The sequence below is a fragment of the Colobus angolensis genome, unplaced genomic scaffold (assembly GCF_000951035.1).
Source record: "Colobus angolensis palliatus isolate OR3802 unplaced genomic scaffold, Cang.pa_1.0 Scaffold374, whole genome shotgun sequence".
Taxonomy (NCBI): Eukaryota; Metazoa; Chordata; class Mammalia; order Primates; family Cercopithecidae; genus Colobus; species Colobus angolensis.
The window spans coordinates 487,593-505,038 of record NW_012117088.1 but is presented as its reverse complement, the minus strand read 5'-3'; the positions used below and the strand labels follow the sequence as shown (position 1 = coordinate 505,038).

The window sequence follows — 17,446 nt, the reverse complement described above, 5'->3', positions numbered from 1 at the left end:
TAACAAAGCGAAATTATTGCTTAGGTATTTATACGTATCTGCTTTGTAAAGGAAAATGCAAAATGTATCACGAGTTTTAAAAACTATATATATTGACCATGAAGTTGAGAATATATTATGAATAATCAAAGGCATGATGTTCACAGCATTGCTTATACTAAAAAGTGGAGAGGTTAAGTTCCCAAAATGATAATTGATTCATTACATTGATTCATCTTCAAATAATGGAGGAACCATTAAAAATAGTATCAATATCATAAGGGAAAAAAGGTTACAAGGCAGTAAAAATTATTTAATTCCATTTTTAAAATGTCTGGAGATCATTGATAAATGACAGACTATCATATTACCTCCACACTTTTAAAAATGTTTAGCTTCTCCACAATATTACATGATTAAAAAAAGGATTAAAGGACAAATTCATTCATTGTGCAGAAATACTTTTCAGGTAAGTGAAGTCTGACAACATGCTTCATCTGCAACTACTCCACGGGCGCTGGCCATACGTGTTTGTGTGCATATACACAAACACGTAACTTTTTAAAATAATTGTACCATTATTAACCAAAGTCCTCTACTTCACTAGATCTCTTTTAACTAGACTTTTATCAAATTTGTGATCTGCAGATGAGAATGTAGTTTCTTGCAGCAGCAGTGTCACGTTACCACGTTACAGATGACAGAAAATACATACGCGATGAAAATCGAAATAATTCCTCATTCAATAAACTATTAAATATGAAATGAACATGCTGAATGATGGAAAAGCAGGCCAAATCAGATCGGGGGAAAAATGGTCCAGATGAACTGTGGAAATTACAGAAGTTCGGAAAACTTTGAACAGCTTTGCAAATTGACATTATAAGCACTTTGTGTCTAACTGCACTTCAGGAACTATGGCATTCCTTCTTTAACATCAGAATAGTATTTTTACACTTATCACTTACAATAAGGAGAATTTTTTGGCTGCCAAGCGGAATAAGGAGAAAAACTTCCAAGCAGTAAAGGAGTCAGGAATTAGGGGGAAGGGTCATGAGGATTTGTGTATGTGTGAAAGGAGGAGACATTAAGCCAGTGACATATTGGTGCCAAAATTGACTTAATACAACTTAAAATGGAGGGTAAAGAGGGGAAGAGGAAATGTAAAGTCATTTCTTTGTATAAACATTCTCAGAATTCTCAATAATGTAATGCCTAATGAATGCAATTTTTTTTCCAGTATAAATTAATATAACTGATGCAAGATGTAGGACAATTTTAAAACATTAACTGTTTTTAGTAAGACTTTTATTTTAAAAATTTTCAAAATATAAAAATAATAAATATGGATTTAACAAAACATAATTCAACTATAAATAATAAAAATGTTGACAACCCCACATAAACATTTAATACTATAAACATTCTAAGCATACAAGAGTAGTTTTCTAGTTCAAGTTTTATCTTTTTTCAGTTCAAGTTGTATTATCACTTTAAAAAAATAAACAAAAAAGCTGCTACAGCTTAACCAATTGCTTTCGCTCCACTCAAAGAGCAGGGAAATTTTTTCCCCATGCCAACACACATTCATGAAGTGGGATACTTATGGGCACAGGTATTTAAAACTGGAACAATCCAGTCTCCAAACAAGAAGACTCCTTTGGTGTTTTTCAATTCAACAGTCCACAGACATTGCGTTAAAATAAACCACTTATTAGAAGAAATCTTGTGCCAGACAATATGTTCTGAAGTAGCATCACACCCAAAACAGGTTTAACCTTCTGAGAATGAAAAGCAGGCATCCATGAATGCTTTGCTGATACTTAAAACATTCTATCATGTGAACATTCATTAAGGTGCTGGAAGGAAATCATGGGGACAAAACAAAAAACTCGACACATCAATGCAAAAACCTACAATGCAATAATACATCTCTTTACAACTCATCAAATGTTCTGTGAATATTTAAGAATCACTATGCCTCCTCTAGAGTGATGGATATGGGAATTTAAAGCAAAGCAGGATTATGCATTTTAGTATTAAAAAAGTTTTTCATTTGAAATAAGGGAAAACCAGCCATGCTGAATGAGTTTTTGAATTCTAGCCAAATTAACTGCCTTCCTCTTAACAAAACAATTTTCTTTTTGGGAAGCTGGGCCCAAGTAAGTGTAAGGTCATTCTGCATCATATTCTTAAATTACGATGTGTTTCTAATGGGCTGAGTTCTTTATCCACACATCAGAGACCACTTTTATAATTATGCTGCTGCTACATTATCATAAATCACAAGCAATCAGGTTAAAACCTAGCAGAGTCTGAACAATGGGTTCAAAAATGATATTGAAAGGTTTTATAGCACCAATGACTTTTTCCTAAGACACTTGAGGGGCCTGTATCATTTTAAAGTATGATTTATCTTGTAAACAAGACCAAAAATATTCAGTTGATCTGTATTTTGAGCATACATATTTATAAACTCTATTAAAAAAAACAAATACAGCATGACTAGAGCAGCTTAATAGTGTAAAATCTAAGTATATTGAAAAAATATAAAGATATATAAAAGGCTTTCATTATGCAATCATGCAGAGGAAACTGCTTCGTTCAATTACACAAAAGTGATTCTGTACAGTTATCTACAATAGCTCCATGAGAATCCTACTTAGGAAAATAATGAAAACCTTATCTTTAATTAATCAACATATGGGGATTTTAAATATGTAACTGACTAGATCTCACAGCAATTTTCAAAAAGCGCAGTGATCTTCGTGAGAGTCATCTTGACTTCTGATTCTCAACGGTATCTTCAATTTTGTTTTGTTTTTAATTTTAAAAGCAAAAAATGAAAAACCAAACCCAACCAACCAAAAACACCAGGATGACAAAGCTGCAGGTAGTAGCATGTGGTCCATATCCATTAAGCAATCAACACTGTTAACTAACACCTAGTGTCTTCAGACAATGGTCTTTACCCTAGCAGTAAGCCACTGTAGTAGAGCAGAAAATTCTTTGTTCAAAATTAAAAATACTCAACTATTTTGGGAAAATATTTATGAACACCCTGTGGCTAGTTTGTAAATGTGAACCAAAAGTCTTAACAATCTAAAAAAAAAAAAAAAAAAGCGCCTTGTAAGCTACCAGGTCCTTAAAATATTAGAAGACTTTCTAATTGATGTATTTTCTTTAACCAAGCCTAGAATTAACCATGCTGTGTCCAATCAATGTGGATCAAAACAGATAATTTACATTATGACTGATGTGTTTATTACATTCATTTTTCATGACAAATGCAATGCATACTCAAGGGGAAAAAAATTTGCAGAATATTCAGCTTTGCAACAAAAAAAGTGATAAAGGTAGTATGACTGGATAAAAATAAAAACGAGAGTGAATAAAAATCAGTGTAAATTGGACTTTTCTAATATAGCTACTACCAAGTATAGCTTTCAACTTTTTAAATGCCTCCTGAGAATCTATGAAGGAATACTCAGAAACTAAGTGAAAACGTTTCTTATGGTGCCCATTATAGAAAGGATATTGTGGGTACATATTTAGGATGAGATTTAATCATATTCTTTATAAGTAATTCTAAGCCATATTCAGCCATACTGCTTATAAATAATTTGGACATACACTTCTTAAAATGGGTAAAAACTAGTCTTTACCAATTTTAGGCACACGACACTATTTCCTCTTGCTTTAAAGGTCATCTTTGATGTCTTGATTGAAAAGTCCAAAAAATGTGAAAAAATTATGTTAAGACATACAATAAGTTTTAAAAGACTTGTAATCCACAGATTATCATTTGTCACTTGGAAGAAAATTATTTTCTTTGTTGGCTCTGAAGAGTTAAGAATTTTTAAAAAAATATTTGGGTAAATGACCTTGGCAACATCATCAGAAAGTATAGTCAGAAGAAATGCACAAGCTATTACAGTACATAAAAAAGTACTTTATCATCTATTCAAAATTATTTTAAGTGGCTATCCTACTCCCAGAAATACATCTTAAGATCCCCCCAAAATTAAAACCAAACTCATGTTTAACTTTTTAATTCATTTTCATTTTAAATTGTTCATGCTAATGAACACAGTAGTATATGGCTTTACACATCTCCTAGACACAATCCTCAATTTGGCTCAGACTGAATATATGTCATCCAAGAGAACTTTTTCATTCCTTCTTAAGGTGTTTAAAAAATAAATGGCTATAAAGTACAGGGAGAAAACATTTAAGAATAAGGTCAGAGCACACATTCAGATACACTTTGAACTCAGATGTACTCTTAGAGAACTGTAGAGATAAAATGCTAATTATAGTACATGTAAACATCTGTTCAAATTGATAAAGAGGGAACATAAAATAATAGGATGATATTATTGTAACAGTCGTCTCCAGACAGGAACTGGTCTTGCTCTTGCAGTCACAAAGCTAAGGGAATTCAGGCAATGATGATCTCTCTCTGCTGGAAAAAGAGAAGACTATTAAAAAAAAACTTTGAAAACAGCAAATAAATCTAAAACTTGAATCACATCATAAATTGACCTCCAACTTTTCTAAACATTAAAAAAATCTATTTGAGAAAGAAATCAAAATCAAAGTTGCAGGAAGATTACACAAAGCTTTGGGCTAAAATGACTTTAACAAAACCTCTCTGCATCATGCTTCCTTCAAACATTAGGCTGCAAAAGATCACAGCATACAACATATCTATGGCCTAAAATTTTCATTAGAAAAACTAGTAACTGATATGGAAAATTTTCACAGAGATGTGGGTAGGCAAAGAAATTTTAAGAAATCATGAACAAATTCCAAGACTTTGTAAATAAAAATGAAAACAGAAACAATTTTCTTAAGGTTTCCCAAAGATTTCAAAGTAATTGCAAGATACATCTAATTTTCTTAAACTCCATATGATAATCACTTCATTTGTTAATCACATTATATGAAGTAAAAGTATACTAAGCACAAAGGCCCACAGTAAAAATAAAAGGAATACATGGAAAGCAGACAGTGCCTGGTATATAAGGAGAGGCTTAACTTTGGATGATGGGAAAATGAGTAGATGGATGAAATAAACAGTGAGGGAGGAATTTAGGAAGCAGCAAGTATAAAAAGTAGATACAAAAAAAAGTAGAATTTTAAAATGCTTTTAATTACATTAACAAGCACATAATATGGATAAACGGCAAGAAAGTTATTACCAAATTAGGTGTTTTTCTACTAAGCAAGTTTGATGTTTTTCATTAGCAATTATTGGGAATGGCAGTCATGTTCACCAGTTTCTTTCCTAGGATTTTTAGGTAGCAACTTTGGAAGATTATCTGTTGTCATCTGATAGGTATATAATGATCAGAAAGGAAAAATTTAACAACTGCTCTTCTCTAAAGTCCTGTATACATACCTTTGAGCAACTAGCCAGTTCAAGAAGTTAACAGGAACAAGGTAGTTCCTGAGATCTGGGAAAAGGAAATTTTCTTCTTGTCTTACAAATATTGTACACTAGTAATTTAATTATGCATTAAATTTTCATTTGTAATTTATAGTATTTTATAAGAACTAGAAAAGCCCCGAGAGAAAGACCAAAAAGTTAACTAAGCCAGAATTTCACGCAGGAAATTTTTGTTTTAAAAGGCTAATATAGACTTTTGTAAGTGGGGTGGGGTGTGTCTGTGTGTGTGTGTGTTGGGTGGAGCTTACAAAATTGATATAAATTCTAGAAGAACTAAAACTAGTTTTCTATCATTAGTCTACATTGTAAGGGGGAAAAGAAAGAAAACATTAATAAAGTTTGCTTCATATTCTAAAATAGCCAGTGATATTTCAACATACCAAATAAGCAACTGTTGCTTCCTTTTTGAACCCTTATAGGCAACGGTTAGTGTTCCAAGTAAGAGTGGATAGAGTCCCCCAAAATCAGTTCTAGTAAGAAGACATTTCTTTCCATTAAACTTAGCCACACTTTCTACAGGAAATCAGCTAAAACAGTGAAGTCCTGTCTTTAAACTATTAGTTGTCATACTTAATCAAATCGCAGTAAAACAAAAGCTATGGAATATTCTCCCATTCCTGCAACATGTTTTCATCGAATGCTTGGGTATCAGTTAAATATAAATTTTAATTTGATATGTTACAATTATCCAGTAACATTTAAAACAACACTGCTTAAGTAGAGACACAAAATATTGGGTGAAATATGTAAAACGACAACTCAACCATCCCTTGAAATAATCCTAATCAATCTTTTAACCAGTAAGACACAATGTTCCTCAATTTTTTCCTGTAGGAAGAGGTGACCTACATTGCTGTCCTCAATCCTTTTCCAACTCCCAAATCAGTCTGCAGCCCAGGTCTGTACTAAAGCAAAATAATCCGTTAGGAGAGCTGCAGAATTAAAAAATGTGTTTCTAGTTTTAGGTAGCATATTGTTTTGTTTTGTTTTGTTTTTTAAGAATAAACTGAGATGGAAAGGAGAATTTAAATCCATACTGGTGAGAGAACTGACTGTATCTGCATTACTAGCAAGTACTTCTACTTTAAAACTCTGAATTTAGACAGAAAATGAAAAGTTACAATTGGGAAAAGGAAGTGCCAGTGAATACAGAAGTTCATCTCTATTTTATAGGCTGAAAGTGATTTGCGGTGGCAAATGCAAGCATGTAGGAACACTATACACAAAATTGTACCAAGAGGCATCATATAAATTATCATAACCAAATCCAAGTTGCTTCCAATGATAAAATGATAGAAAACAACGACGACAACAGGGAGAACTGGCTTATATTAAATTGTTTTGTATCAAACACTAATACAGTACCAGGGAAACTACAGATGTAAAAGGGACCTTAGAGATCATCTAGTCCAACTCTTTTTACTTTACAGACAAGGAAACAACCCTGGATAAGGCAAGAGACTTGCCTAAGGCCACAGAGTTAAGTTGCAGAACTGGGACCAAAAGCTAAATCTCTTATAAACCTTGTCTAGTATTCTAAACTAGGTCACCTTTGGATATAAAAATTAGTGGGATGGACTAGACTGGTGACTCTTAGTATTTCTAATCATACACACTGACAGAAACGAAAAGTGTATTTTACCTCTGAAACAGACTACGACATTTATTACCCCAAAATATTAATGCCTTACTAAATGTTGTGGAAACTCCACAAAGTCTACATATGTGTATACCTCCATCAGTACTTGTTACCCCACCAGTGACAAACCTGAACTGTATCAATTGCTTAGTAAAATGCTCCCAGTGACTGAGGATATCTTCAAGAGATTTTTGGAAAATTGATAAGAATTAACAAGGGAGGTATTTGTCACTCTATGATTGGATATTTAAATATGCATTCATTCATTCATTAATTCATCCAACAAACATCTGAGTGCCCACTATAAGCCTGGCTTTGTGATAAGCACTAGAGATAAAATGATGAATAAGACATGGTCCACCTTCCTAGAGGAGCTTGTAATCTAGTGGGGAAGACAGACATAAACCAGATAAATTATATTACAATGTAAGTACTGTAACAGAGATATGAACAAAGTGCTGTATTAAAAGGGAGGGTATAAGTATGAACTGGCGAATGACCAAGTAGAATGTCTACTAATTTTGTGCAGTACCTTTGAGGCAAGAACTACCATATTTACTATAAACACAATCTCATGTTCCACTCCATCAATAATTAGGAAAGCAGCAACAACACAGAGTTTAAAAAAAAAAAAAAAAAAAAAAGTTGGCACTGAAATCAGAATATTTGAATTCAAATCTATTTTCACCCACTAGCTATGACTGGGCAAATCATCCCATCTCTATTAGCCTAAGTTTCCTTATCTGTAAAATGGAAATTAATAACTCCTTCCTAAGTTTTAAATGAGAACATATGAAAGTACATGTAGAGTACTAGTATTTATAAACAAGTAAAATATTCAGTAGCAACTTAATACTAAGTAATATTTATAATTAAGATCATATTAATACTATGATGATATAACTGTAAACCTAATTAATGTTCGTAAGATTTAATCTCCATTCTTTGGGACCACACTGAAACATATTTGTCTTCTGATTCATTAAAAGCAACATGGCTTAAAATATTTTAAGTTCTAGGTTACTTGGAAATTTTAGGCTAGAAAAACAGATTAGCTATTCATGGACTGAAATAAACAGAATATGTATTTTCAGTTACATTATAAGGGAATTTTTAAATTTTTGAAATATCAGGCTAAAACATACTAATCAAATTATAAAGCCAAAAATCAGCATGGAGATTTAACTGGCCTTTGAAAGATTTACTTTCTTTATAATACCTGTTTGGTGTAAAGAGAAGAAACGTGAGCCTCTGCCAATTTGGCACCTTTCACGACTACTAAAAAGAAAAGAAAACAAACTTACCTAATGAATCAGAATAGCACATAGTCAACATACAAGAAACTACATAAAAATAGATCTTTGATTTAAATATATAAGTAAAAATAGTGACTTTTTGAGCAAAGTCACTATTTTGACAACTGAAACCTGATTTTGAAATTTTAAATATAAACGTATACACGAATTGCAAGGCAAAGCATTTCTATGAAATAGTGTTACCATCAAGAAAATACACACAACTTCAACCCCAATTAGTGGGGTATGGGGAAGAAGAAAAAGAACAGCATCCTTAAGTTACTCCACTGGCAGAAGACTATGGTGGTGGTGGAACAACAGCTTTTGATTGTGAGGACCCCAATATGGAAGAAAGTAATTTTTTAAATGTGATTTTTTAAATATTATCACTATCATCTCAAGAGAGGCAGAAACACTTGCAATCGAAATGAATTTTAAAATATAAATATGTAATCTCCCACCCCCATTCTACAAAGAATGCATTCATTTCCTGGAAACTGCTGTATCAACTTGTAATGATCATGTTCATTTGCAAAAGAAATCCACTTAAAAAAATCACAGTATTGTTGCAAACGTCAAAGATTTTTATACAAGTATAGGAAGTACACACTTAAAATATCAGACTGGAACACTTACCAAACAGTGTTTTCCTAAAGTAGTATCTATAGTACATTTCTTTATTCATTTATCTTCAAATGGTCAAGTTTTCTTTCATACATCCAAAATGTAATGTGATGTTTTCTTATTCACCAAATGTTAGCTCTACTTGTAGTCTGGTTCCAAACTAATCAGCCTGCTTTTTAAGACATTTGTTGAAAATTTATAGGATCAAACCAAACTCAACTGGTATAATTTTTAAACATTGGATTGTACATTATTGTAAGGGTACCAGTAACCATTATTATTAAGAATAAATTAGTGATTATAGCTCCTTTTGTGATAATTGGGGGGAAGGGTAGATCACCATCTGGAATGGTCTATTTTAAGTTTTTTCTTTTGTTTTTTCTTTTCTTTTCTTTTCTTTTTTTAAATCAAGGAACATTGTCTTGGTTTTTTTTTGTTTTTTGTTTTTTGTTTTTGTCATTGCTTTTTTCTTTTCTTTTTTTTTTTTTTAAGAGACCATTCCACTTTATTATAACATCCGGATGCATAAGGACTCATGTAAAGCAGTCATACACCATTATCATTAAAACCCATATGGTAAAATACATACACAGTCCAACAAAAGGCTAATACATAGTAAAGCCTAAGCATACTACTATGTAATATTATAATACATAACTTGGAGACTTTAGTTAGAGTACTATGTTATCTATTCATCAGTTTTGAAAACATTCATTAAGATTTTAAATGCAAATTCATTCCTTATTTGGAATAAAACAAAATCCTCTAAGTTATAACAAGTATTGGTCATAAGTTTTCAGACCTATTCATTAAATTACAAAGAACCCAAAGAATTCTGTAATGTCCAGTAGAAGTATGTAATAAAAACATTGCATATGTTTCTAGTGTGATGTCTTTAGCAATTGTTTACTGAAATAAAATGCAAACATCAATCTTTCAAAATACAAGATCAGAAGGTAGTTTTCTTCTTTTTTGTCTATTTGTGAAATCCATCTTCATCACATTTTACCAAAAATTGTTTTTACAAATATGTAAAAGTACATTAGATAATACTAATGAAACACAGGTAGAGTTCTAGCATATGTAGATCAATGATCAGTCAAATCATCTTCTCCAAGAACGAGATTCATTGTCCTCTTCTTCTTCATCATCATCTTGAAGTAATGAGTCATCCACCAAAGACTCTTCCTGAAACTTTAGGTTAAAATGTATTTAGGAATTTACCCAAAAAAAAAGAAAAGAAAAAAAAGGTGACACTTTTAAATACTGATCTCTCTCAACAGAGTTGAATACAAAAGGCATTTTTATAGCTAGAACATTCACAAAACAAAGAAAAGCGACATTTAACCACTCAATGGTTTCTCTATATGATCTATTCTATTGTTTGCATGAAACACACTAAACAAATTATCAAATTAAGCCTTTGTACATGCCATTTTTTCCTGCCTCTCTTTAGCAAATTACACCATCTTCTGTAACTTTAAAATATTGGTCAAACTTTTTTAAAAAGGAAAACAGTAAGTTTTCTCTCATTTACCCTCCTAACCTTGAATACTAAAATCAACCAATTACTTGTATAAAATTCTACCAGGATTTATATTTATATTTATTTTCTGCTGTATGCAACAAACATTTTCTATTATTGCATTCCTTTCTTTTCCCCATTCCCTTCATAAACACTTCTCAGACTGCTATTTCAAACTTTTCAAAATACCTAATACCAGGAGCTCTCCTGCTTTTCTCCCCATTCAATTCAAACTCATGGAAGGACAAAGGTATAATCTAAAATATAAAATGACAAATCATGTATATGAGTTTCAAAATATACATTTTTATTCTTGCATTTGACTATGGATATGTATAACAGCCTTGAAATGCTCTTCAAACAAAATGAAGTGCCACTATGAAGGTAAAACATGGAATCATTTAGTTTCCCCACCTTACCTTTATTTCTTAAGTTAAACTTTCTCCTAAAGTTTATTTGGTGATTAAATAAGAGTTGCTTACTTTTAAGTTTTTGCTTTCAAAGGGCTCTACCACTTCACTGGCCCATACCTCTTAGCCATCAGACTAATTGCTGTTACTCAAAGAAAAATGCACACTTCCATTTTTCCTGATGCTTATCCCTCCATCTAAAATACCTCTCAATTATATTCCCAGCTCCAGTTCTAGATTATGAAAGCTATTTTATTGCTTAGGGCCCAGTTCCACTGTCAATACCTCCTTTAAAATTTTCCGGGATGGAAACAATCACTCCTTCCTCTGAGTTTCCAGAGCATGTTGTTCAAATCTTTATTCAGCGTTATCAGTCTGACTTTTATTGTAACTAGTTTCTTATGTGTCTGCCACCACCCCGCTTTTCAGATTATAAGCTCCTTGATGATAGATAGGGACCGTGTCTTATTCATTTTTGTGCCTATGACAGTATCTACCATATAACAGGCATTCATTCTAATGACTAAAATGATATATGAATTAAAATAAAGGAAAGCTGAAATGTTAATAAAGCAACTGAGAATAGATTATCCTAAAACTTAAGATATTACAAGATTTCCTGTGGATAAAAAGCTAATAATAATTATTGTCTCTAAGGGTAAATAAAAATGGAGTATATATATGATTTTCATATATTCTTTTTGAATTAGCAATCCACAGTTCTTCTCATTATCCAGAAAATTTAAAGTTGTTTGCATTTATCTGATATCCCCCTGCCTGGACTATGGGTCAGGAATAAAAGTTTTATGTTAAATTCACAGCCACAAAAATCACATTTTATATAAAAGCTATGAACGATTAAGGGTAAAAATAAGTGGAAAAAAAAAATAACATACTTCTTCTTCATCAGGCTCAACTTCTTCTGTTTCAACAGCTGAAATATTAGTTACTGGTTTATTCCATGCCAGTTTTAGATCTTGCCCTTTGAAACGAGCTCCATGAACTGCAGCCTAAAATGATTAAAAATATTGGAATATAAGACATTAAAAATTTCTGAAGAAAGAAAATTTCATAGTGCCTAACATTAAAATTTAAATAGCTAAAGACAACTGAAGATGGCTATCTACCCGTTTGCTTTTTATTTACTATTCAATTTACTATTATAATTTACATTTTACTTTTTATGGTTATTTACTCCTACAATCAGACTAGTAATTGCAAATCCTTTTAAAAAGAAAATAAGGATAATTCCTCATAATAAAATAGAGCTATTTCACTACTGGCCAATATTTGACTAAAAGAAATATATCTACATGTTTATAACACAATGACGATTGCCGTTTAAGATGACAATCCCAAGGTACTTCAAGATCCTAGTTTTAGTGTCTGAATCAATGTCTAAATTAGGATCAATATGCTAAATATATATTATTTCATTTTAATTACTGTTCATTTACAAATGGTATATAGTAATTATTAATCTTTAATAAATAATATTTTGCATGTGTACATTATTTTCAAATTACATCAAATGACCAACTACCATGAAATGTTTATTGTAAAACTAATATGAAATATAAGTGTCTCCATGAAAGGAAAAAAAAAAACCCTCTGAACTTTTCTATTGAAAAAGTTTTTCCTACCAAGCTTTCATAACTGAATATAAAACATGAACTTACAAAACAGTCATGTCTAAGTACTTGTTATACTAAGTGGCTGGTTTGGAAACTGCATTCAAATTAGAGTAACATGAACTAAGGTAAATCCAGTGTTAGCAACATACTGCAAATAACTTATACTTACATGAGATTTATAATACAATCTCAAAGTACAGCATAATGTGAAATGTAGAAGCAATTACATATTCAATGATATTTGACATAAGTTGTGAGGTATTAAAATCCCCAGGTATAAATTTTAAATCTACACATACAGATTTATGATAAAGTTTAAAGATTTCATGTCTATTAAAATGCTGCTCAGGAGTATTTTTGTCACAATGTCATACAACTAGAATTTTTTTAAAAAGTACTTACATATATTTCAATTCCAGGACAAGTTGCAATTTTTTGAAGCTATCACTATTACATAAAAATGTTTCATATTACTATAAGGCATTCCAACTGTTTAATGCAAAATACCTACTCATAAAACTCACCCTTACATTCAGCTAAAAAAATTCACCTAAAAAGCAAAGTTACTGACATTTTAAAAAATAAGTTATTGACAAAAATTTCTGATGATCTAACTTTACAAATCTCTATATTCAGCAAAAAGCTCCTCAAATCTATAAGATGAGCCTAAAACTTACTAAAGTTTCAACTTTAATTACAAGATGATTTTCAAAGTTTTTATTAACATTGCTCCATTACAAACTTGAGAATCAGGCTGTGTAAATTTTGTTTTTGCTTTCTGAAGATGTAAATTTACTCAGGAAAACTAAGAACTTCTGATGTTATAAGAAACATATTCCATAATTATACTTTCTTTTTGATAAAACTATGTTTTTATATTAGAAAAGTTCAAGAAACCAATATTTCAGGTAAGTGCAACATAAAATTTTTAAAGTTTAAACGATTCCTTCTGCAACCCACCCATTTTATTTTTTACAAAGATTCAAAATTTCAGGCCACATAATGTAAAAAAGCACACTTCATGATTATCCCTAGCCCTAGAAGATAACCACTATTCTGTCAGGAATTCGGAGTTAAATCCTACATATATTTTTCTATACACATACTAAAAGAACTTCTGTATACAGTATGTATGATATGTATATGGAAACATACTAGTTTATAACTTCATGGTTAAATTATTAACCCAATTCTTTTTATAAATATCTCTCAATGTCCATACCAATAAATCTGTCACTTTTCTTGAATGGCCATATATAGTATATATTTAGCGTAACTAAAGCAGTTTCTACGGATATGAACAATCTTGTGTATTTGTACATCTTGTGTGACTTTCTATTAGAAGCGAAATATTTCTTGACTTTTTTCACAATCTGTGCTGCTTGCATTTTTCTAATTGAATGAAGTTTGGTGATATTTTGGGCAAAATATTTTCCCCAATTGGACTTTGATTTTATGATGCACCTTTTATTGGACAGAAAAACGTTGTTGTTGTTCTTTTGTTTTTGTCATGAACAAGTTTAAAATTTTTCACGTACTGAAATTTACCAACGTTTTCCTTTATGAATATCGTGCCATACCTTAAAAAGCCCTCTCAATGTTAAGATTATTTTCAAAAAAAATCCCTAGGTTTTCACTATTTTAAAAAAAAGAATTTTGTAGCATGTATTAAATGTTTTATGTATTAAAAAAAGAAAAAAAAATTCATCGAATTTATATGTATTTGGATATTTAAAAAAGACATAATGCTGTCTTTTTTCCAAATAACTAGTCAATTGTCCCAGCATAATAACTTGTTTAATTCCTTAATTTAAAACATCTCTTTTAAATTAAAAAAGATTTTTAATGTGATCCATTAAAATCCTCATAAAGTCAGGCACCGCAGAACAATGTTTTGGTCAACAATGACTATACACGACAGTGGTCCCCTAAGATTTTAATAAACCTGAAAAATTCCTATTGCTTAGTGACCTTGTAACTATCATAATATCTTGTTCACATGGTGATACTGGTGTAAACAAACTGATTGTGCTGCCAGTCCAGTCATATAAAAGTATGGCATGCACAATTATGTACAGCATAATACTTGAATATGGACGGCAAATGGTTGTTACCAGTTTATGTATTTACTATACTATACTCTTTATCATTATTTTACAGTGTACTCATTTTTTTTAAGTTAATTTAAACTTAAACAGTCTCAGACGGGTTCCTCAGGAGGTATTTCAGAAGAAGGAATTGTTATCGTAGGCCATTGCCTATGACAGCTGTGTTTGTGTTACTGTCCCTCAAAACTTTCCAGTGGAACAAGACATAAAGGTACAAAACAATGATACTGATGATTCTGACCCTGTTTAGGCACAGGCTAATGTATGTGCTTGTGTCTTAGTTTTTAATTAAAAAGTTTAAAAAGTAAAACATTAAAAAAAAGTTAAAAATAGACAAAAGCTTATTGAATAAGGATATAAAGAAAGAAAATATTTTTGTACAGCTGTGCAGCGTGTCTGTTTTATGCTAAGTAGTGTTACAAGAGTCAAAAAGTCTAAAAATTGTGAAGTTTAAAAGTAAAGGTTATAGCAAACTAAGGTTAATTTATTATTAAAGAAAGATAAAATGTTTCTATAAACTTAGTATAGCCTAAGTGTGCAGTGTTTATAAGGTCTAAAGTACAAGTTTATAAAATAGGATAGTAATGTCCTAGGCCTTTACATTCACTCACTAACTCACCCAGAGCAATTTCTAGTCCTGCAAACGCTATTCATGGTAAGTACCCCATACAGGTATACTATGTTTTATCTTTTATACGCTATTTTTACTGTATCTTTTCTATGTTTAGATATGTTTACCTACACAAATACTTACCATTGTGTTACAACTGCCTCAGTATTCAGTACAGTTAACACAATGCCACAGTTTCGTAGCCTAAGACCAACAGGCTTATACCATATAGTGTAGGTGTGTAGTAGGTTACATCATTTTAGATTGTGCAAATACACTCTGTGATGTGTGCACAATGAAATTGTCTAACAACACATTTTTCAGGTCATATCCCTCTTAAGTGGCACATGACTGTATAAACTTAGGCCTATTTCTGAACTGTATTGTATTGTATTATCTGCTTTGTACTGCTTTTTAACAGTACAAATAATATAAATAATTTCCTAAAGTATGCTATGGCAGTGCTTCAAGAGTTATGCATGTACTTTAAAATTTCATTAAAATATATTTAAAAAAATCAACTGTATAGCCATTTATAAAATGTTAAGGAACACCATGTTTAAACGTGCTCTACAGGATGCCTACTTGAGCAAGGAGGTAGTGGTCAAAAAAGGTGAAAGTGGAGCTACATGTACAAATCCACAAAATATGAAAGAGGGGGGAAATAGTATCGGATGAAGATAAAATTTGCTTCCCAATGCAAATGTAGCTGATAATCTAGATTAAAAAGATAACTTTTGAAAAAACTACCAAAGTACTAAACTAAAGCCAGAAAAGATAAATCTAAACCAATCATTTCTACAAAACAGCCTGTAAAGATACATTTAATCATTAGATGCTGATAGTTTCACAAATGAATTCTATTAAAATTTTAAAAAACGTATTTCCAATGCAACTTATATCAGAAAGCAAAGAAAAATGGAAACTTTCCAATGACAACAGAGATACCTGACAAAAATATCCCTCCCAAAATTTACAAACCAATCTTACTTTTGAAAATAATTTTTAAAAGTTTTGAAAAAGAGAAAGAAAAAGAGAGTTTAGTGATTTTTAAAAGTACAATACTATGGGATTTAAACTAGGAGAGAATGATTAGAAGCAGTACAATGAAATAAGGTGAAAAAGAAAAAAAAAATCATTGTTATACAAACATCAAAAGGTATTATAAAAATCCATTTCTAGCCTGGGCGTAGTGACAGAAACCTGTAATTCTAGCACTTTGTGAGGCTCGGACAGGCAGAGTGGTTGAGCTCAGGAGTTCAAGACCAGCCTGGGCAACATGGTGAGACCCCCATCTCTACAAAAAATACAAAAATTAGCCAACCGTGGTGGCGTGTGCCTATAGTCCCTTGGGAGACTGAGGTGGGAGGATCACCTGAGCTCAGGACATCAAGGCTGCAGTGAGCTGTGATCATACCATTGGACTCTAGCCTGGGTGACAGAATGAGAACCTGTCTCAAAAAAAAAAAAAAAAAAGTCCATTTCTGATCAAAAATCTTAACAGCTCTTAATGAAACAGAGTCATTTGTATTCTACCTTAAGACAAAAAGCCAGCATCACACATAATACTGAAAATACTAGAAGCATTTTCATTCCACAAAAAAGTCAGTCACTATTATTACTGTTTTTAACATTTTTCTAAAGGTAAACAATGAAATAACAGAAAGTAGTAAGTGTAGAAATGTGAAAGGTAAAACTATCATTTTTAACCAAAGATAAATTGGATGAAAACCCAAAAAACCCGAGAGCAAAATTAAAATCATCAAATAGTTTGATAAGATGGCAGTTACATATTTAATAAAAAAAGATGAACAGTCTTCCTACATATGAAGAACCAGTAGAAAATATTATGGAACAAAACATATCATTTAAAATAGCAATAAAAAGATGAATTATTATGGGGAAATGTATAAGCAATATATGTTGTCTATATACAGAAACTATAAGCAGGGAGGGTGGGAGACGGATGAGGGTTGAAAAATTACCTAATGGGTACAACGTTCACTATTTGGGTAATGGGTATACTAGAACCCCAAACTCTACCAGTATGCAATATACTCATTAACAAATGTGCACATGTACTCCCTGAATCTAAAACTTATCAAAAAACCTGGCCAGGCGCGGTGGCTCAAGCCTGTAATCCCAGCACTTTGGGAGGCCAAGACGGGCG

General features: G+C 31.5%; 1 protein-coding gene across 1 annotated transcript in view; it reads right to left on the bottom strand.

Annotated features, from left to right (window-relative positions):
- Positions 1–1,270: 1,270 nt before the first annotated feature.
- RBM26 (RNA binding motif protein 26) overlaps positions 1,271–17,446 on the bottom strand; it is a 95,167-nt gene continuing 78,991 nt past the window's right edge. Inside the window, exons 21-23 of the mRNA XM_011953837.1 lie at positions 11,821–11,934; positions 8,290–10,183; positions 1,271–4,444 (exon numbers count right to left, since the gene is read on the bottom strand). Of these exons, the coding sequence (XP_011809227.1) occupies positions 10,094–10,183; positions 11,821–11,934 (204 nt within the window). The 3' untranslated portion in view covers positions 1,271–4,444; positions 8,290–10,093. The remainder of the gene's footprint in view (positions 4,445–8,289; positions 10,184–11,820; positions 11,935–17,446) is intronic.